This window comes from Acipenser ruthenus, chromosome 45, assembly GCF_902713425.1.
Source record: "Acipenser ruthenus chromosome 45, fAciRut3.2 maternal haplotype, whole genome shotgun sequence".
In the NCBI taxonomy this organism is placed as follows: domain Eukaryota; kingdom Metazoa; phylum Chordata; class Actinopteri; order Acipenseriformes; family Acipenseridae; genus Acipenser; species Acipenser ruthenus.
The window spans coordinates 9,922,877-9,946,716 of record NC_081233.1 but is presented as its reverse complement, the minus strand read 5'-3'; the positions used below and the strand labels follow the sequence as shown (position 1 = coordinate 9,946,716).

The window sequence follows — 23,840 nt, the reverse complement described above, 5'->3', positions numbered from 1 at the left end:
ATAAGCTTTGTGTTTTTAATATTATTAACATAATGCCGTGTAACAACATGCATTAGATCGACGATAACTCGAGTGCTTAAATATTTTTAAAATATTTTCCGAATTGATTTTAACTCAAAACCAAAACAAGTCTGTTAACATTACACTGTGCATTAAATAAAATGGCAGTATATCTCTCTCTCTCACACACACAACAAAAACTCATATTAAAAGGCGCTACAAATCGTAAGGCAATTTAAGAACACGAATGGAACCTTAATTAGTACATCACATTGAAAAAGGCCTGTATCGCGTTGAAAAAGTACAGGCGACAAAATCAATAGCCAAGTGTTTTATTGTAAGATTTATTAAAAAAAAAAAAAATTAAAATCAGAATAAAGCTACTATAATGAAACCAAGTTGAATGCACAGAACGCGTTAAGCGCATCAGAACTTTCAAAGAAGAGATTTTTTATATTTATTTAAAGGTATTGCGTAGGTTTAATACGGAATGTTAAAAACGCGATTGTTTGATCCCACACTGCAATCACGACTAACGACCGAATTATGATTTGTAAATAAATACAATCGCTGTAAAAATGACACATGCCACTAACAATAACACACAAAAATAAAGCGTAGCAGCGTCAGAGCTATACTGTTTAAAACACACTCTCTACAATAACACACTATCTCTCTCTCATATATACACACAGAGATATAGACAAAGTATTTTACCTATAAACTGCATATAGTCCACATTCCTGTGAGTCAAAATGTTTACTTTAAGAACAAAAAAAGTCCTAGAATCGGCTAAATCGTGTACACTGATAGTGTCCGTCTTCCCCTTTAAGGGTTGTCAATTCTAAACTCGCGTCAGCCAATGGGATGCCCCTGCCTAATTGCCAAAGGTGATCGGGAAATATGAGATAGGGACTTTTTAAAAGGGGATCACATGAGCAAGCCCCCCGAGAGCTTCATTTCGCCTCATTTGCATATCACGTGCCCCGATCTGTATCTTTAATGAACTGGTCACTCGCACTTTTGACGCAGGCGCATGCGTGTAAAAAAAAAAAAAAAAGAAAGTGCGCTGAGAAATGAGGTGTCTCTGTTGGGGGAACTGGATTTTTAAATAGCACCGGCAGCCCGTGATATGACGACTTCGTTGGTTCTGCATCCACGTTGGGCGGATACCTTCATGTACGTGTATGAAAAAAGCCCGCATGAAAATAATCACAATAAAAACTCAGCCATGGAGGTACTAAGTGGAAATTGTCCAGCGAGCCACTGCCGGGATTTGATCAACCACCACCACCCAGCTATAGGTCGCCATTCCGGGAGCATTGCAACTCACCAAGGGTCGGTCTATTCGGACATTTCTTCCCCGGACCCCAGCAGGCAGTGCCCCGCACCCCAGACTTCTTCCAGCGCGCCCCTGGGCTACGGCTACCCCTTCGGAAGCCCTTACTACGGGTGCCGGCTGTCCCATTCGCACAACGTGAACTTACAGCAGAAGCCTTGCTCCTACCACCCCGCTGAAAAGTATGCTGAACCCAGCGGCGCTCTCCCCTCCGAGGAACTATCGTCCCGGGCTAAGGAGTTCGCGTTTTACCCGAGTTTTGCCAGCTCGTACCAAGCCGTTCCGGGCTATTTAGACGTGTCGGTGGTACCGAGCATTAACTCCCACCCGGAACCGAGGCACGATGCGTTGATACCCATGGAGGGTTATCAGCACTGGGCGCTGTCGAACGGTTGGGACGGACAGGTTTACTGTACCAAAGAGCAAACGCAATCGAGTCATCTGTGGAAGTCGCCGTTTCCCGGTATGAACCTCATAGCACGTCTTATTACAACAGAACTACATTAAAATATGCGACAGAATATAGAATTATACAAAGCAATGCTTAGCCACATGCAACGGTCTGCAATCACACGGTAAACAAGTGTATGAGAATGCAAGTGTGCCCGCTTAGCTGAAGGGGCCGTACATAACAAAGGGAGGTATCTCGTTCTGTTTTCTATACATTATTTAATGCAGATGTTTCATAATACATACAAGCTTTGTTTTTTTAAAACGGGTTGTGTTTTCAATGCACGCTTTTTTTTTAGCAGACACGGTCTGGGGAATTAAGAAATAAATTCAAAATACTGTTTTGATAAGTGTTATACCATTTTGCGACTATGATTTTCCACATGCGTAAAGATTTATGACTTACTGTCAGTAATATTTGCCTACCAAGGGGAAAAAAAAGTAGCGACTAAGGTTTTTTTTACCATTGTTAACTTCTGCCAATTATCGGGGATTAATTTATGTTTAGACGGTTGACATGGCGATTACATTAAAATAGCAACACAGAAAAAAATACAAAAAACACTCATCTCTGTTGCCCGGACAATCACAAATGAACACGTACCCGTCCCGAACAATGCAATTTACCAGATTTTTTACAAGCCCAAAGTCCACACAAACCGCAAATGAAAACTCAATCTCTCACATCGGATTCCAAACAAAATCTAGAAACCGTTTATAAAAAAACAGCAGCATAACTTCCTGAAACTATAGCAATGTGGGTCTGAAGTGAATGTTTGTTTGAAATAAAGCAACGAGGAGCAGAATATGAATCGCGTGTGCAGGATTTCTGCTAGACTGCTTACACTTCACGCACACTGAAATGTGAGGAGAACAGCTTCGGGATTGAATCCGCAGCCTATATTATCAGGAGAGACGGACAGCGCCAATAAATCCTGCTTTTGTCGTATTCCTAACTTCCAACAAAACCGGTTTTGTGGACATTCTAAAAAACAGATGGATCTGATGAGATTTTAATCTCAGCACTTCATCGTCATTGCGTTGGGTACATTATCGTGAGTATTTTGAGAGTGCAATCGTAGAAACGCGGGTCAGACAGTAACAATGGCGCAGTATTAGTTCCTATCCCGCTGCTCATTTTCCACTTTATTAAAACGTGGGTCTAAAATTCTACCATCAGCACGTTGCGAACGTGCGTGCGCTCAGCTGTCTGCCATTGCCACGATGCGCCTATTGCACGTGCAGTACTTTAAAAAACGTGCCCCGTTTCATAAATACAAATGCTAGGAGCGGCTATTAATTTGCTGGGCTGCAGTATTGCTAAACAGGAGATCAGATTTAAACAAATGTTTAAAATCAACTATTCGATGCGCTACATCAATTCCGTTTAAAAAAACAGCATGGATTTATATGCAAATTCCGCAATGTAAGTGATTGTGATTGATCAGTGGAGAGCGCGTTCTGTTTGATAGATACGTGTTAAAGTCTAATATAAACCAGCACTGTGTGCATATGTGCGGTTGCATTGTCAGAAGAGCGCTGACAGCATACAAACCCTCCGCGTTTCAGAACAGCGCTGACAGCATACAAACCCCATCCGCGTTACAGATGCCTGTTAAAACCTTGCGTGGATTATGCAAATGTTGGCGGAAGTCGTTCGGCCTGCCCGCGAGACACATTTGTGTTCATCCCTCAAGTTTAAAGAACAATATTCATGGATAGAATACACGCTTTCCAAGTAGCGTTGATTGCACTGCGTCCGGTCAATACAAAAGTCTTAATATAGAGATAATAATGAGAACGTGAATAACTCGGCAACATATTTCTAGGACATCTTTTAATGAGAACGGGACACAAACAAGTGAATAAATATTGTATATATACACACACACACACACCGATCTAAAATAAATCTATCGGATATATAGTTCAATATACATCAGCCTGGATTTATTTGCAAATTCTGCAATATTAAGTGAATGTATTTGACAAACTGAGAGCGCGTTTTGTTGGAGGACACCTATATATTCTGTCTTAATATCTATCGCCTGTAAATACACAAATAAACTGAAAAACCCAAATTGAATTTGTGTAATTTAAAAGATTTTAAATGCTATCTATTTATGCACACAATATGAGCGCACGTGACGGTTGCCTCAATGGAGAAGAGAAAGGGCTCCTGCTGTGGTCTTTTTAAACCGCTTTAGAGACGCATTTCAGTGCTTATACGAACTGAAGTCACTTCCAATTCTACCCACACACTCCCCGCTTGAATATAGAGATCGCTGTGTAACCTTGGAAGAAAAAAAACACACACGTGTAATGCGATATCACCGAGATTAGAGAAATATAAAATTAACACTAAATGTTGACTTCTATCGTCCACGGTGGATTCGCAACTCCAACGACAGTAGGGTATGTATCTTCCTCACACTGCGTGCATTATATTATAAATGCATGTTAGAATTTAAATTCTAAAAAAATACACTACCTCCCCAACACCGAAAACACCCACCACTGCGCGGCACACAACGGCAATCGCCATAGCCACTTCAAAACCACCGGGGGCCGAGGACCTTATCACAGTGTGGTAACATACATGCGTCCTGCACATGTGACACGCCCTTCCAAATCGCAGAGAGCGGCGGCGCAATCGACGGCACCTGCGTCTCTATGCTTTACGCGTGAGGACAATTTTAAATTCATCAAAACACTTATTTACGTGAAGTTCAGTGTTTGCGTGGAGTTTTCTATTGGTTATCTGGTCTAGGGAACTGTGACCCAGTCAATCGTAAAGGTATACTGTAAGACAATGCTATCCAAAAATAATGGATATAAATGCTGTAGACTCAGATGTCTCCCCCCCCCCGCCCCCCTCCCCTCCTCCCCCTTCTCCTCCAGATGTCGTCCCGCTGCAGCCGGAGGTAAGCGGATACCGTCGCGGACGGAAGAAGCGGGTCCCCTACACGAAACTGCAGCTGAAGGAACTGGAGAAGGAATACGCGGCCAGCAAGTTCATCACTAAAGAAAAGCGGCGCCGCATCTCCGCCAACACCAACCTCTCCGAACGCCAGGTGACGATCTGGTTCCAGAACCGCCGCGTCAAAGAGAAGAAGTTTGTGTGCAAATCCAAGACGTCACACGTGCCCCCCACTTGATACCCTCACGCCCCCCCCCAGAGTGATGGATTTTATTTCTCCCTACACCCCCCAACCATCCAACCCACCCCTCCTGTGAAATCAAGAATATTTATCTCATCATCTTGTATAATTAATCTGATCTTTTTTTTCTTTTGATCTTTTTTTTTTTGTAAAATCTATTTAAAATAACGTTAAAGAGAGACCGTCTCCCTTATATTTTATTATATATATTTTTGGGGGACATGACTTTACAGCTGTGGACATTCAGTTATATCATTCATTCATTCATTCTTTCATTCATATATATATATATACACACATAAATAAATCAGTTGTGTGTATTACAAGCAAAACAAATCTATGTTGTTATTTTTTCTAGATTAGTTTACACTCGTCAAAGGATGTAGCATTTTATTCTTTAAAACAAATACATGAATTGCAGTTTCTGAACTTGTGAAAAAACTTATGATTACTTAAAAAAAGAAGTAACCCATCGGAATTGCTGGTGCACGGCTGCTAATGCAGGAACTGTGGAGCACGCGTCACGTGTTTATCGTTATTACAAATTGAAACTTAAACTCGGGATAATTAAATACATAATTAAAATAAAGACTAACAAATTGAATAGAAAATATTCACACTTTTGGTTCAGTTTTTTTTGTAAAATAGGTCTTAACTGAGCGCAGTTGTCCTTTATGTGCGCTCTTTCTCTCCTGCTTTTCTTTTTGGTTTTGTTGTCTCGTGTATTGGTGTGTGTATTGTGATGTTTGAATAATACCTACTGAACAGAAACGTGTGTTTCTTAAAAAAAAAAAAAGAATAAAAAAATAAATAAAATTAACTTTTTTCTTCGCTTCGTCTTTGGGATGTTTTATATAATCACCCGAGTCAAGAAAAACAGTTTGTGTGAACTCTATTGAGTTCGACAAGTTGCACGGCCAAAACTTAAAACATACACACACATTTTATTTATTTATTTATATTTATATATATATATATATATATATATATATATATATATATATATATATATATATATATATATATATATATATATATTACACACACACACACACCTGCATTATAAAATACATAGACTTAACGTGGTACAATTCTGCACACAGAGACTGAAGGGGATGGATACACACACACACACATATTTAATCAGACACCAGGAACGGTGTGTGTGTGTGTGTATTATATTACACACATACCCACACATACCCACACACACACACAATAACAAAACAGTATATTGCAACCGATCGATGGAAATTCACGATTCCAATGCAATCAAAAATGATCTTTCATTTCCACCTACATGAGTTATTATGGATCGCTACATTGCTGGTGTACAAGAGCGCGGATTGCTGTGAAATTGGCCACATTTACAAGATATGCAACAAGTCAAGGGGCAGGGCACATATACTGAAAACAGTGTGAGGAAGATCTTAATCTTAAAACTCCCGGAATGGAACAAATATGTACAAGTCTGAACTGTATTACACAACAGAACACACACACTATATATATTATATATATACACATACATATTATATATATATATACATATTATATTATATATATATATATATATATATATATATATATATATATATATATATATATATATATATATATATATATATATATATATATATATAGGCATGTCTGCCCACTTTAAAAGGAAATCTGAAATTATTTTTGAAAGCGTTTGGATCACATTATATTGGCGACAATATTAACATTTCAACGCGGGACTTGTAATTAATTATTATTATTATTATGTATTTCTTAGCAGAATTAATCTGGAAATCACAGAAGCAGATAGGAATGGTGCAATTCCGCAATGCGGTAGAATTAATAGTTTAGAATCTGAATCGTGAAGGCTTTGGTTTTCTCTACACGAACCAGCCTTCACATACTGCTCGAAACGAGTGGCAGTGCCATGCTGCACTGGATGCAGCTCGATATTACTCAACATGCATGCATCTCAAACAGCAGCTTACACTCCGGTGTTTTGTGCGAGTTGAACACACACATTATATATATATAATATATATATATATAAATACTGTATTTATATACGACGTATACTGTTCTAGAATAATGCGTACGATTACATAAATATGCCAGATTTAAAACAAGAAAAACTCTTATTATCCAAAACCCAATCTCGATATCAATCGAGGCAAACCGAAATAAACATAAAACTAGTGTGCTGAGAAATATTTTTTATTTATGTATTTAATAAACCTCTGAATTGTATTTCTTGCTCTTATTGTATTACTTGTATTGTAACGCTTGAAATGTTTTTGCTTACGATTGTAAGTCGCCCTGGATAAGGGCGTCTGCTAAGAAATAAATAATAATAATAATAATAATAATAATAATATACACACACACACACACTTCTGACACGCATTTCAAAAAAATAAATACAACTCTTCAATTTAATTGTTAAAGTGACCACCATATCGAACAGGATCAGTTTAAGTTTCTACAACAGTGGAAAATAAAACCGAGTATTATCGCCAGTAATATATATTATATATATTTTATTTCAACTTTTGCTTTCCATTGCTCGGAGGTCCAGGGCTACAGCAATTGTTTTAACTCACAAAAATTCATTTTTATTCACACGACACATTTGTGTGTGTGTGTGTTTTGGTCGATATTTACTTGTACTTATTTGAATACGTTCTTTAACCCATCTGTACTATTATAAGCCTCGAATCATACTGAAGTGTCTAAAGATTTGATAGAATGCAGGATTTAAATGTCGCTACTGCTATTAATATCCCAAAAGGATGCATCCCAATCGCAGGAAATAATATCAATAATAATAATAACAATAATAATCATATCAGGTGAGAAGGAATAGATTGGTAAAACATGAAATCTCATGTCCTGTACATATTTCAAGACGAGATTAACGAAGGACTGTTCCAATAAGTTATTTTTTTATGAAGACACGTCACAATAATAGAATCTATATTGTATACCAATTCTAAGTTATAAAAAAGTTAAATTACACTTAGTTGTACAGAAAATGTCGTGGAGTGGAACAGAAAAAAAGTTTTCTAAATATAAGTGTGAAACGCGACAGTACAAATTAAACCCGAACAGAGCCATTGTGTATAATTACATACTGCAAATGCCACGCTGAAACGCAGAATACAAAAAACGTATTGCATTATAGATGGCTCTGACAATTGCTATGTTAAGAATATTTGGCAGCGTCCAAAAACACCTTTATTGAGTTTTCAAAGTGCATGCATTTATCGCTATGTTTACTCAATAGTAAGAGAATATATAACTTCGCACAGTGTCGACAAAAATATTCAACGTATCACTAAATACCTGCACAGTTTTGCAAGACACGCTCAGGTAAATTTCAAACCTCAACAATAACGGGTTTTACTTCAAGTTTCCTCTTGGGTCTGTACGAGCGAGAACGCGCTGATCTTTCTTTGTAACCCCGCGTTCCGCACTGTAACGTTACAGGTCAACATGTCTCGCTTTCACAGTCTATTTTAAAACATGCCTCTTTCTCCAATTCCTTCATCGGCAACACGACTGTATCAAACTCAAGAGCAAGTTAGCGAACACGCAACATTAATAACAGCACACCAAGTATTCGGTTAGCATCCAATCATTTATATAAAAACAATTGCTTACAAGACAATAACAATATTATATATATATATATATATATATATATATATATATATATATATATATATAATTACACACACACATATATACACACATTTGAAAAAGCAAAACTGCTGTGTACCAAAAGGTGCAAAATCAAAGAGATAAAGGGTCATGTAGATACAAAAATGTGAAGAATTGATAAAGAAAAAAAAATCTATTCTATCGGGACGTTTCGGTCTACAGCTGGATGGGAAGATCAGAGCTGTACAGAAAACACAACACAGCTTGTTTGCAGTACTGGCGCTTCCATTCAGCTGAGGAACGGCTTGCAGGCCGAAACGTCTGGATAGACTAGATTATTTATCAGGTATTCACATTTACACACATGCGCGCAACACACACACACACACACACACACACTATAAACCTGAACTTAAAAAGAAAAGCAAAAAAAAAGCACATTGAAAAAATATATAAATAAAACTGGCGTTTGGAGATGCATGAGCCTAAACATGCGCTGAAAATGACATGCCGATTTGAAATATAATAAAACTGGACGGGGTCCGAGTTTGAGTATCATGCGTATGTGTGCTAGTCGGCTTTCAAGGTGTTTGTTAGTTTGTGTTGGCTGCTTGATCCGCGTCTAGGGTTCTTGACGTCACTTCTGCGTTACCCTTGAACGTGACTATGCAGTCTCTTTGACCTTGACATCACAGCGGCTAGTGCATAATAAACAGGGGCGGGGTGGGCTGGAGACCGCCGCCCGTGCGCACTGCTGGGAACGCGGAAGCATTCGGAGACGCGCAGCCGCCACTGACACGCCGCTGTTTACAGACAAATAAGGTGTGATTCTCCAAGTCTAGACTGCGTTAACGACACGCCATAAACGCATAAAAAACGATAGTGCAGAAAAACCCAACCAAGCAGCTTCTCTGTACAACAAGACAAACTACATTTCTGGGGGTCTCGGTCGTTTCTAAATGCCACGCAACGCCGTTTAAAAAGTATACGTTTTAAATGTAATCATATACAATAAACTACAGCCTACTATCTATCTCTCTCTCTTACACACACACACACGATTTCAATATAAATACGTGAGTGTACTAACCATCCATTGTTTGTTTTCAAACGCATTTTTGCTTGACAAAAGTATGTTACACACACACGCGCATATAAATAATCTCTCGCAGGCTTGGTAAACGTGTTCCAGGTGTCTTTCTGCTTGAACCCGGGACTCTCGTTTCCTCTGTGTTCTGTGTCACTCCATACACGGAACCACGCGTCCCGTTTGGCTACAGGTTGAGCCTGGAGGATTCAGTAACCGTGTGCTTAATATCTGCGAACCTGCAGCTGTGTGCCGAACAGGACGCGTCAGAAACGTGCCTCTGATGGTTATAATTTTCAACCATATTCATGTTGTATTTAAGAACGATAAGGGCCGATATAGGGATGCAAATGTAGCTGACATTTTGGTTCACGGTAATACACACACACACACAAACACACACACACACACACACACACACACACACTATAAGAATCGGTGCAATGTCCAGAATCTTCTATTAAAACCTGACACACGGATACACTCGATTTATCTGACGTTATCTTTTATATATATTTAATAGATTTTAGTGCCAGCATGGTAAGAGTGTTTTTTGTGCGACAGCTCTAACAGGAAACACACCACTATGTGCAAGTGAAAGACTTTATATTTGCAGACATTTTGCTCTTGAATAGAATCGTACACCAAATACACACAAAATATATTTTATATAGCAACACACACACACACACACACAATGAAATACTTGAATTTGTACTGAACTGCAAAGAGCTATATTAATGTAATTTAATACATTTTCTGTATTTATTTATTCATTAAGTTAGGAGATTATATATAATGCGAGAGAGAAATTTATATATATATTATATATATATATATATATATATATATATATATATATATATATATATATATATATATATATATTTGCATACATACACTTTTCTTTAAACAGCTGAAGGTCTTTTGCCCAAAACGTCCTGAAAATAAAATTTGTAATCTTTTAAAACTTTATCTGCATTTTTTAAAAACCTTTCTTTCATATGCCTTCAATTTTGTACACTGCACTTATCTATATACACACACACACACACACGACTTTTTTTCAAAAGACCGTATTAACAGTAATCTAATGTTTCTTTTTGGCACGATAGTCAAGGTTGGTGCTAATTACGGTCGGTGAAACCATGTTTACACGAACACAACATATTGTAAGCTATGATCACGCAGAATACGAGGTTCACTTAAGCCTCGTAGTTGTTTTTGTTTTGTTTAGTAAATGAACTATAAAGCTATCGCACTGCAGCTGTCGAATAGCGTTAATTAGGCAGCATGTGACGTGGTTTATGACGCGGTAGGCGCTCTTATAGGTAGAGTTCGAATACCTCTGCTGGTCGCTACATGGAAATATCAGGAAGTGAAGCGGAAATAAAGAGCATTGCTGGGTGTGGGATAAACACAGACCCCGGAGATGTGCGCGTGTCTGCATATATACACATATTTATACCTGGTTTGCATCATGCCCGCAACTCGCCTCAAGAACACACAAATGCAGTCTACAAGCATTTTTGTTTTCTCCTGAAAAAAACCCCCAAAAATCTAACGCAATGACATCCGTTGTAGATTTTCTGCGCCCATGCTTTTTAAATTAATAAAAATGCGTTATAAAACTTTGATTCTTAAATTCGTCAGCGTTGCAGGTCGTTTGCATGAAATTATTCAAAAAGCAAGGACGATTTGCCTAATGTGTTTTAGCTTGCGGATTTGCCCATGTCTACTATATACATCCTGTAATACAGACTGTTTGAACAAAATGATATTTGATTGTTCCAGGTACTGACTAATCACTAACAGACACCCTCACTCCAGACTACACTGAAAAAGCTCTTTGTTTTGGCGAGTTCTGAATTGGTTCCCTGCTCGTTCTAGTTTAATTTTCACGTGTTTTAATTTGATTTGCTTTTACAAGAACTGTTTATTGATATTAAACTGTACTACCGCTGGCCCAGGCGAGCTCATTAATAGTTTTATGTCGTAAAATCACAGGATGCATCGATTATTTTATTTTTTTAATAACCTTTATACAGAGTCGCGTTCTTTTGCGAGTATCACGCACGATTTAAATTCAATTTACCCTGATCGAAGGATTCATTTCTCCATATATATATTATTGTTTATAGGTTTGGAAAGAGTTTGAAAATGTCAATGAAACAATATTTAAATAATTTAATTTCCTTCCCACTCATAATATTTTTTCAGGAGTTGTGGAATGCAAACAAACGTTACAGTGCGAGAAGAAAAGTCATCTAGCGGGTTGCTTACATAGCTTTTTATTTACAGTATAGCTTTATATTTTTAGGAATGCGTGTTTTAAAAGTTACTTACTAGAAACAAGACAAACGTAGGAATAAAGACCATATTCATTATAACTCCATCCTATTAAATTACAATACTAACCAGACGAGTGTATAAGCCTACCAATGGAGGCAACTTGAATAAAAGGTGAATATTTTAAATACGTTTGATCTGAAAGTCATTCAAGGCTGAATTTAAAAATAATTTAAAATAAGTGTTCCACGTTCATTTCCTTCCATGACATGTATGATCACAGTTGATCTGTCTTTAAAAGAGATCAAACTTACACTATACGTCAGTGTTTGGAAATTCGTATTAGTTTAACCAGTCCCCTATTTTACTGCATTTAATCCTGTACTTCAGAATACTGTAATCTGCCAAGTGTTTAACCTGTAGTATTTTGTATTTAATCATATCCTGATGTAACTATCACTGTCATCTGCTGTATTATTGAATTGTGGTTTGTCACACTTGTACTTTGCTTGAACAAAAGTTATTGTATTTCTTGCTCTTATTGTATTACTTGTATTGTAACACTTGAAATGTATTTGCTTACGATTGTAAGTCGCCCTGGATAAAGGCGTCTGCTAAGAAATAAATAAATAATAATAATAATAATAATAATGCGCCTTCATTTTTTTAAAAAAAAGCAATTTCATATGAAGAGTCCAGGTTACAAAATGAAGCTGAATAAGAAAAAGAAAAGGCGAGATTAGCCGATGAGAAAGCGAATCCCACTCGTTTATTTCAGTGCAAAAATATGACTTAAAATGCATTGAGGAAGTCGACATAGAAAAAGAGATAGAACACGTATACCCAATAAAAAATATAAAAAACGATGGTATTCACTGTAAAAAAAAAAGAATAGCACATGTACTTACGATTAAAATGTACACAAACTGATTTATTATCAAAAGTACAGGGCGTTTCAGACAATATGCAGTGCAGTTCAATATACACATAGAGAAAGACAGACACACACAGGTATACACACACACACACACATATATATATATATATATATACATTATATATATATATATATATATACACACACACACACAGGTATAAGGATCAGACGACAGAGACACACAGAACAGCGCGTAAAGAATAGGTGTGCGGTTCGCTTTGGATAGCAAGTCTCGGTTTAAGGGTCGACAGAAATCTTCACAAACACCACCACAAGTATTTTAGCGTCCTTGTATCAAAACGCCAATCAAAACACGTGTCTTTGTATTTATCTAATCCACCTAATGCAGTCTCCCCAGCTGCTAGAGACCTCTGTTACTTGTACGGCCTTGAATTAGAATGTGTAGTTGGGTTTCGTGGAGAAGTAGCGTACGGTTTGTTTGTTTGTTTGAGTGTTGACGCAAAAAAAAAAAAAAAAAAAAAAACTCGCATTGTTTACCGATAGGCCATCCTGTCTGTCCCTATAGATTCCAAGAGGTTCATTTAAATAAGACGGAGACACCAGCGAACGAGACAATGACCTTGAACTGCTCGCGCGCCGATTGGCACCGCTCTCTTCCTTTAAAAGAAAAAAAAAAAAGTTTGACTCTCGAATCCAGCTTTACTTCTGTGCCTTTGTATTTGAATTTTCAGAGCTGGTCTTTTGAAAATGCACCCGGGTTCCGATGAGCTCCCACGGGGTGATATTGGGACCTCCTGCCCGAACTTCCTTTGCGCGTCAAGGCCTTGGTTGTTGTGAGAAGGTAAGATGCCCGTATTACTTCCTTGTTCTAACAAATTTGGTTTTGAAATGCGCGTGTATTTATTGAATGAATAAACTTTTAGGGAGCCGTGGTTTTTAAAGTGATTAGAAATGAATTGTGTTTAAACGTACATGCAGAACATACACACAATCAACAAAGTTCCATAACTCGTCGTTTTAATCCAATTTGAAGCTTGGCAAGCTACACGTTATGAAGACACGTATTTAGCGGCCAATTTCGATTACTATAACAGTATCTTGTTTGATTTCCCGCCATCTCCAGTTTTGTAGGGAGATTATGTGACCGCTAACAAGAGTACTGGTGACGTTTTAAGTTAAGAAATGATAACACGCTGGTATGTTTACAGTAATGTTGCGCAGCTATATGGGTTCAGTCGCTTTGGTACAATGCAGAAACACAGTTTATAGAACCACTGTATAAAAGATCGCCAGTTATGTACAATGTTTTTCATCGTCAGTTTCATTAAATAAAAGTTTTTTTGATAGCTCGTGTAATTGGACACGTATAACATTTCGTGTAGTGTTTTTGTTTTTTAATTGATAGGCCTACAACACCTTTGCAGAAGAATGTATTGACTCTACTTTGCATTTAAAATGATTAAGCTTCAGAAAATTCACCGGGTTATATTTATGAAGATGATAACTGTGTGTGTGTGTGTGTGTGTGTGTGTATTTTTTAATCATATAGGACAGCAATGTGAATCTAACTAACAAATTAACACAACTTTTGCAGCGGGTTAAAAAAACAAAACAAAACACGGTTTTCAGTTGTTAGGTTCAGGTCAATGTCTTTAAATTAAATCTCTGTTTCCGTTTATCAGTGGAAACTGAATTTATTCGACAGCAATTATTGAGAATACTTTTCCAAACTTGAGATTTGAACTATGGAAATTAGCCATGTTTTGGTTGTGTGTTTATTTTAATAAATAAATAAAATTACACAACACATCGCAAAAATGGAAACATCACGTTTGCAATAATGTTTTTTTTTTTTTTTTTTGGAATATAAAAAACTTCCTAGCTGATACATCTCAAACTCATTTAGTTTTTTTTGTGCATTCTCTCTCTGTCTCAATACAGAACGCCTTTGATAGAATCAGATCGGTATTTCTGACCGTTAATTACATTGATAATGACACGCACCCGGTTCCGGGGTAGGGGAGCACGCTGTGACGCTGCACGCTCTTCTGGTCGATAGTAACTATTTTGACACTCGACAGCAGCTGGTGGTTAAATAATATTAAAGATTCCTTGATATTCAAAGTGTGAGATTATATTTATTAGTGTTATGCAAAGTGGTGCTTTCTTTTCACTGGGTAATTGAAGATTACTTTTAATAAATTGCTTTTTTTATTTGATACATTATATGGCTTTGTGAAGCAATACGACCATGTGCATAATTTACCATAACTTGAACTACTGGATCTCTATTAAAAGTATTGCATCAATTATATATATATATATATATATATATATATATATATATATATATATATATATATATATATATATATATATATATATATATATATATATATATATATAATGTGTATACACACACACACAAAAGGGCATAATGCATTGAAGAGAAATTCACGGAATTTCATTTGATCTGTTTAGACATTTTGCTGAAAGAATGGTCATATATTATTTTGGTATTTTGGTAACACTTGTGTTTTTAGTCTAAACTATATTCTCGAACAATTAAAAAAACAGTAAGGTGTTCTTTTGCATAAGATGTAATGTTTAATTCTTGTAATCTCAGTGTAAGTATAATACAGTACATTAATATATTATATAGTAGGCCTACATATTCTAAGATATGAAATGAAACGCGCTTCTGCATAAAATCCATTCGCTCAGAAATCCTTTCACTGAATATGATTTGTACAACATGTCCATTTTGATGACCCCCCCCCCCACCTCCTCTCCCAACGAGGGGAACGATGCGTGGAAACGCGTGTCCGAGCCTTCCCTTCCGTCCCCACGCGCTTTATTACCAATTGAAATGGTTCCCCAAGGCAGAGTGCCTGCATCTAATATCAAAGAAGCGGCTTTCATATAACATGCAGGATATCCATCATCACAGACAGCAGCCTTGAATCGCAGGGGCTTCACTGGCTATAGCATTTCTGTCCACGTCACAATACATCACCTAGCTATATAGGCAACGCGGAGCCGCTTTTTTGGAGAGAAAAATAATTATGAATTGCACTTCGGCCCTAATAAACATGCACGTATAGATTTGACACCAACTTCATTGATAGAGATCCGAGTGCGTTTCTCCATTGTGAAAAACCCATTAAGAAAAATGTATAGCCAGTAAATAGATATAGGAGTGGTTTCATATACCTTAATTGTGACTAATCGTGGGCTGCCTGTAATACTAGTGCTAATCGAGGTATAAGCATATTAAACGCAATTATACCACCTGGTCATGTTTTAATACAAGGTTTAGGAGGGAATTTGCTATAGGGCTAGTGAAACGTTACATATGGCAACCTATATTATTATTATGATGATTATTATTATTAACACATATTTAGTGTCACTCATACGCGGGGCTTATGAACCACAGCCTGGTTTGAACTACGTTCGGGTCACGTCAGGTTCAATGTAAGTATTTCTTTTGAGACATGTGACACGTGATTTAATTCCATTGGAACATCCAGGTGTGTGTTCACGTTCTGTATGACGTCGTGATAAATTCATTAGTCTGTCAGTGTGCGATGCTACAGGAATGATAACGTGTACTCGCATTTTTTCATTTTTGTACACTACAGTCATACCTCCTTTCAAGATAGATAGATAGATACAATCATTTTAGTGCCAGATTTTCAATGTCCTTCTTTGTCACATTATCGATAAACACCTCCACGGAAAGAATGAGAGAGAGAGAGAGAGAGACAAGAAATACACCTCATCCATATTTCACAAGCAGCAGTAAAAGCTGATAAATTGCACAGCAGAATCAGAAATAGTAATCTCTGCGTTAACAGCTGTCCGAAGCGCGGAGAGCGAATGCAATGTGGTTTAGTCATTCATGTCAGTGTACTCTGGAATAGGGGGCCCGTCTCCGGGGTGCATCATGTCTTACTGAATGTACAGCAAATAACAGAGCTCTCTGCCGCACTGAAAACACACAGGTACACCAAGTGCAATAAAACGCTAACTCACATTTCCCTTAGCTTTAGTTTTTTTTACGTTTAATTTGTTTTTATTATTTTATATATGATTCTATGTATTAGTTTCTCATCGTCTTTTAACAATTATTATTTTTATTATTAAAATTATTATTATTATTATTATCTTTAGTATTATTATTATTATTCTAACAGTGGAAGTAGATTAACTCTAGTAGTCCTAGTAGCATTCAATATTTTTTTCGATCAATCAATATTTATTTTGTATAGCGCCTTTCATAGTGCACCACCATCACAAAGCGCTTTACAAGATAGTGAGGAACAATGCGTGATACATTAAATACAGTGAAATACAGGGCATAGCACATTACATACTAAATAATTAAAAAAAAAACAATTCAAATGCATTAAATACAGGCATATTCCATTAAATACGAGGCTAGGATGCGAATTCTAGACATTGTGGATGCGTGTGTCATACAGAATCATACAAAGATGGATTGAAAAACCTGATATAGCAATTTAGACAGCAGCTACATTGCTATATATTAGAGTACAGGCCCTATGCTTTGAATTAGAGATCATTAAATAATAACAATAATAATAATAACACAAATAGTTTCCACGGGGTACGCTGTTAAGCCCGTGCATGCTGTAGCTACCTTGTAAAATTCATATATAAAATGTCCTGGCATCAGAACAAGGTTTCCGGCGTATGAACGGGACAGTTTATTGGGTTCTCCCCGTTCAGTTGTTGTGGGGAGTATATTATTTGAAATAGACGCAGTTAAAAAAAAGCGCGGTGAAGAATGTCCTCCTTTTAAAACCCAGCTAAAGGTTTAATCCGCCTGACCCCTGTACTGTAAATGTGAGCGGAGAGTGGCATGGCGCATCCGTCTACTTAGCATTCAAACGAGCCCGTAAACCAAGAGTCAGCGTTTTATTTGACATAGGGTTCCACTGTAATTTGCTTGGGGGGGGGGGGGGGGGGGTATATATATATATGTTAGCAACAGCTGCCCCCCCCAATAGAAAATACATCCTAATCGTTAGCAAAGAAATGTTGAAAACATATTTGTCTATGAAATAAATTCTTCAAGCGCAACTTGGAGTGTATATGTACATTAAATACACACACACGGAACTCGTGCCAGATGTGTGTGTGTGTAGAGGCGGCGAGATTATTATTTTTTTTAATAAATCGTTTTATAGTATTTTAAAAAGACCATATAAAAACGTAATACAGAAGTTAATGTTTTGTCTCAGGTTGTCCGGGGTGGGAGGGAACCTTCTGGGGGCGCTCTGTTGGCCCCATCACGTGACCTCCAGGCGGACCAATGGGTGCCGCCTCTATCTTTAACTATGTTTAATGTCAGATTGCAATAAACTAGAAGCTGTGTTGGTCGGGCCCGCGGAAATGGGCGATCATAATCTTCTTAATCCCGGTTTTGTGGGACCTCTAGTGAACATCCACACGGGAGACGCCTTCTACTTTCCCAATTTCAGAGCATCGGCTGGAGGGCAACTGTCCGGGCTGCCGTCTCTCTCATACCCGAGAAGGGACAATGTCTGCTCGCTACCTTGGGCTTCCTCCGAGCCCTGCAATGGATATGCCCAGTCTTACCTCGGCAGCCCAATGTCCATTAACCCTTCCTTCAACCGAGCCTGCGATTTAGCTAGACCGGAGGATGGCAAGTGCTATTACAACAGCGGTAACATCAGCAGGGAAGCTTGCTCGGAGAACGGCACCCTCAAGCGAGAGGACCGGCTCAGGGACAGCTCCATAGCGCCCGACCATGCAGGGCTACATAACGGCGTGAGCGGGTTCTCCAAGTACGATTACCCGGGAGTCGAGGCTCTGACCCAGGACCCCCCTTCATGCCAGTCCCTGGAATCCGATTCGAACTCGTCTCTGCTCAACGAGGGCGTCAAAAACTCAACCACAGAACCTCCGACCCGGTCTTCCACGAACACCCACGCAATGTCCACGAGTGGGGGTGAGTGTGCATGCGTGCATATTTATTTATCATCACTGTTATTAAAACATGCATCTGTATTTATTGAGCATCTGACGGCAGGGTGCATTTTAGTTGGTTCTGCACATAAATATAAAAAACATCCTGGGGTTGCATATGTGTGCGCGTGTCACCGCTAGGGGTAGCAGAATACATAAATAAAACAAGCAATGCATTTGCAACCTCACAGCATGATGCCTTTCGGAATACCCAGCAAACAGTAACAAGGACTGTAAAATTCTGTGTTATACTGTAAATCTCTTTGGATCTTCTTTACTGGGTTTTCAGAACGCATAGAGGAGTCGGCACCTCACGCCAGATTGTGCAGCCCTTGGTTTCATTACCCTCAGCACGCTTTATAAAAATAACGACGTGCCTGACGCTGATTTTGCACGAAGAAACAAATGGATGTTGCATATAAAACCAGCCTCTATGCTGTTTAAGAGTCTGCACCGTGTCGCCGATTAGACCAGCGAGAGCACTATTGTTAACGACTCGTATACACACACACGGCAGTAATGTAACCCATTCCTTCTAACTAACGACGCCTTTTAATATGGCTTAAAAAAGGGAACAAATAATTTGGTCTGTTTGCGAGTTCATTATCACGTTAATGCTAGGATTTAACTGCACCAGTAAACTTCATTTGACACCAGCTACTGTAAATCACAGCGTCCAGTTTCTTAATAAGCAAATGCAGCTAATTCTCCAATCGTCTCTAATTAGAATGCATGATGATATCGGAGCGAGGGGTGTTGAAAACAGATGGCTGCTGTTTCAAATTGCATTTATCGACTAATAGTACAATAGCATGAATGCGTGTTTTACATTTCTGTGGGACAACTATAAGAAATCTGACTATAATACGACAGAACATAGGAACGGAATAGAACAGCTTCTGAGAATTCTATCGTTCCATGTGTTCGAATGGTTCTTTTTGGACTCACCGGCATTCCGTATGTTGTTATTTAAAAGGAGCCATGCCTTTATAGATATAAATACACAGATATTTAGCTAGGTTACTCTATAATGGGCTCTTGTTAGATGCATCTAACCCAACGCGACACAGATAAGGCGTTCCAAATTCGTTGCTTCATATTTCAAACTCCTAAAGGATTAAATTTAGTTCAATCAAATCAACATTTGTATTTAACATTATTTAAAAAAAAATGTTAAATATATAATTTTTTTAAAATTATGATTTTTTTAAAGTGTAAATATTTGCATATAGAACCTCCAATGGAACACAATAAATACAAGAGCAGTGTCAAAGAAAGTGTCATTTAAAAGGAAATGTGATAATATATTCAAGTCTAGGGCTTTCAAACCCGGTCCTGGGAGCCCCTGTATCTCCTGGTTTTCATTCCAACTGAGCTCTCAGTGACTTAACTGAACCCTTACATTTAACTAATAATTAATTTACTTAATTACAGACCGTTTTCAGCTCTTAAACAGTTGCAGATTTCAAGTTAACATTTGAAATCTGCATCTTTCACAGCTGAGAACAATTAAAAAGGTCTAATTAAGCAAATTATTAGTTCGATTAAGGGCTTTGTTCAGTAATTGAGAGCTCAGTTGGAATGAAAACCAGTCGACACAGGGGGTCCCCCGGACCGGGTTTGAGAAGCGCTGCTCTAGTCTATGATATAGAGTGGCTGTAATGCACGGTCTGTGTTCTTCATGTGTCAATCTGTACCCCGTGTCTTCCCAATAGGAGCGCCCTGGTACCCGATGCAAACCCGCACCCGAAAGAAGCGAAAGCCGTACTCCAAACTCCAGTTAGCGGAACTGGAGGGCGAGTTCGTGCAGAACGAGTTTATAACCCGCCAGAGGAGACGGGAGCTGTCCGACCGGCTGAACCTCAGCGACCAGCAGGTGAAGATCTGGTTTCAGAACCGGAGAATGAAGAAGAAGAGACTGCTAATGAGAGAGCAAGCTTTGTCTTATTTTTAAAAACTTAAAAAAAAAAACTAAACTAACCAGCGAGCTGGGCTAGTTGCAGTGTACTGTGAGATAACTGAAGTATACCGACGTGATTTTTGTATTATTATTTTTAAAGCATGTATTTACCCCTATGTAAAAAAAAAACACAATACCAGCATAAATGAATGATTGTGAAGGAAATTCATTAAGAAAAAAACATTGCAATACAGGAAAGAAAACTAATTGACGAGTATTCATCTAATTCCATCCTTTACAAGTATCCGTTCAAAAACATTGAGTTTATCTGTAATAGTTTTTATTATTATTACAGTAATATTTACCGTGAATGAACCAAGAATGCATTGAAATTGTGTAGGAATAACACACGCTGGGTCGCTGCATCAATAAACACACACACACACACACACACACACACGAAGAACACTCATTTGAATTAGAGCGCTTATGGAGGCTATAGCTTTTAAGACGAGGATGTTTCAACACTAAGCCAGTGCTGGAAGCGTAACTCAATGCGAATTTGAGAGCCTGCATTGAAGTGTGATATTTAACAACCACAACCCACAAAAAAACCCCAAATAAACTCACTGTATATAGCCTATATAAAATGTGTTTAAATAAATTCTTCGCATGGGTGAGCGACCCCCAATATTAATAGTTACATGACGCATTCCCGGGCCAGCTTGCCTGCCACTGTGAGCAAAGCGTCCCCGTTTAAAAGAATTACACAACAAGGTCCATTTGGGGATTGTCATTTTTAAAGACATGTTTTAATGATGCTGTAGCCCCCTCTCTCTACCCCTTTATACAATGACTAAACTGCACGATAACTGCAGAAAACGCTTGATATATTTCAGAAATACAAGATAAATATTAAAAAAACAGTAATAATAATAATAATAATAATAATAATAATAATAATAATAATAATAATAATAATAATAATAATAATAATAATAATAATAGTCTATTTACGCCCCAGTGTTCTTTTCGGACTTAAAATATGAGAAAAAGCGAACCGAAGAACGTTAGCAAAAAATAAAAAACTAACATGACACCAATTCAGACATGAGAACGGGTTATTGAATCCGTTCTGTTTTAAGATATTCTGCATTCAGATATATAACACACACACCCCCACCAGAGGCGATTGGAAAGTAATAATCTTGACTTGGTATCTGTTCCTCAAGGTAACATCTACACAACACTCCATCATTTCCCAAAACACTTTCATGCCCTTTTGAAAAGGCAGTCTCGAAAACTATTTAAAAAAAAGAGAGATACCTGCGGCATTGTACATTATCCTTGAAGAAACAACGGCCGCTCTGTATAGATCTATTATAAATCACGATTAAGGATTCCAAATGTAACGCATCACGTTATCGAAGCCCGAATAATTCTATTTCAAATGCCCGATACTGCACCCGTGCGGTAAGCGCGTACGTTGCTGGGTTCACAAGAATGGTTCTCTTATCGAACTCCGAACCAAATAAGGGTTCCAAGGAGAATCTAGAACGCGCGCTGGAACTCCGTGTTCTAAGACTGCTTGCTTTGTCATGGGGATGGGACACCACGTGCTTTATTTTACCCTCCTACTGCGTCCACGGTCATGGCCACAGAACCGTGTCAACCGACCCCAGGTTCATTTATAAAGAAATAGCGGCCATCTCGCTAAACCGCTGTCGAGTTAGACGCGTTCCTATCTAGTCATTGCGAAGTTCACGTTCCTTATTTTCAAGTCATTGATAAGCTGTGCTTTCAGTCGAAGATTGCTAAAACTTCTGAGCTGCTAAAACTCCTGCACCGAAAGGAAAAAACCATTACATTTAAAACCGAACAATACTGTGTTTCATATACTAGAAATGTATTCCATTGGCAGATAAAATGCTGTTTTTTGTTTTATTGTTTTGTACTAAACAGTGTATTTGTTTGTTTGAAGAATCTTTTTTTTTCTTTGTTTAATTGCATTCCTTCTTTAGAAGATATTACCTTAATTGTATGAAAATAAGACACTAAAGAATCGACAGTAAAACGCTGAAGGACAACGCTATTGAAAAGCTCGGTTGGTTCTGTCTAGAGATATACCTCCCCCCCTCCCCAATCACACATACAGTATTTGTAAAATTGTGATTTATATCTTGTGACGTAATATATGCAAAAATCTCTTTACAAATTGCATTATAACACTTTGTAACAGAGATGGCGCTTCTCTTCAGTGTCCCTGCTTCAGTGTTTCCTGGCTTCAAGTCTTTTCGATCCATTGAAATGCATCGTTTGTTATATTGTCCTTGTGTGGTGAAGTTTACACTGGTAGCTAATTGTGTAAGTTCGATGAATAGAATCCATGTTCTATGTGCGCTGTATATGGGCGGTATATATGCTATATTATATATATATATATATATATATATATATATATATATATATATATATATATATATATATATATATATATATATATACATACAATGTGTGTGTCTATGTATGTAAGATTTCTGATAATAAATAAAACAATGTAAACTCTATATCTAGCTTGGTTATTGGTTTCGTCTCTGGAAATAATGTTTGACACGTAATACCAAACTGTGTACCAACTTTGTCATTTTTTTCTGTAACTTTTCTTCATCACATCAAGACACACTAGCCCCTTGTGAAACACTCTGCAACACAAAACAATAAAACACTGGGCTTGTTGTTTCTTGCAGCTATTTTCCAAATTGCTAGAAGGCATTCCTCTTACACAGACACAATACTTCGCTTGCAATGTCTCCTAGTAAGAGATGGGGATGTATACCGCATGATATTTCTATAAAAAGGAGATAGATGTTTACAAGTGAAGCGTGCAAAAAAAATCTAATACTCACAAAAGCATATGTGCATTTTAAAGTATAGGGAGAAAAGGCATATTCCATGCTAATTGCTTGCATTTCGCATTGTATAATAAGAGTGTTGGATGATAAGAATGCGGTCAAAAATGACAATTTACAATAACAATA

The 23,840-nt window shown here is 37.7% G+C and overlaps 3 protein-coding genes across 7 annotated transcripts in view; 2 read left to right on the top strand and 1 right to left on the bottom strand.

The window, feature by feature from the left end:
• Positions 1-23,840, bottom strand: part of LOC117967026 (calcium-binding and coiled-coil domain-containing protein 1-like) — a 90,221-nt gene that overhangs the window by 41,779 nt on the left and 24,602 nt on the right. The window lies entirely within an intron of this gene.
• LOC117967007 (homeobox protein Hox-C13a) lies at positions 1,092-5,694 on the top strand. The gene is made up of 2 exons (XM_059013140.1): positions 1,092-1,802; positions 4,691-5,694. The coding sequence occupies exons 1-2, from the start codon at positions 1,133-1,135 to the stop codon at positions 4,945-4,947; spliced, it is 927 nt and encodes a 308-aa protein (XP_058869123.1). The 5' UTR covers positions 1,092-1,132; the 3' UTR covers positions 4,948-5,694.
• On the top strand, positions 18,282-21,562 carry LOC117967021 (homeobox protein Hox-C12a-like). Its single transcript, XM_059013147.1, has 2 exons — positions 18,282-18,885; positions 20,618-21,562. Exons 1-2 carry the CDS (start codon positions 18,306-18,308, stop codon positions 20,854-20,856), a joined length of 819 nt encoding a protein of 272 aa, XP_058869130.1. The 5' UTR covers positions 18,282-18,305; the 3' UTR covers positions 20,857-21,562.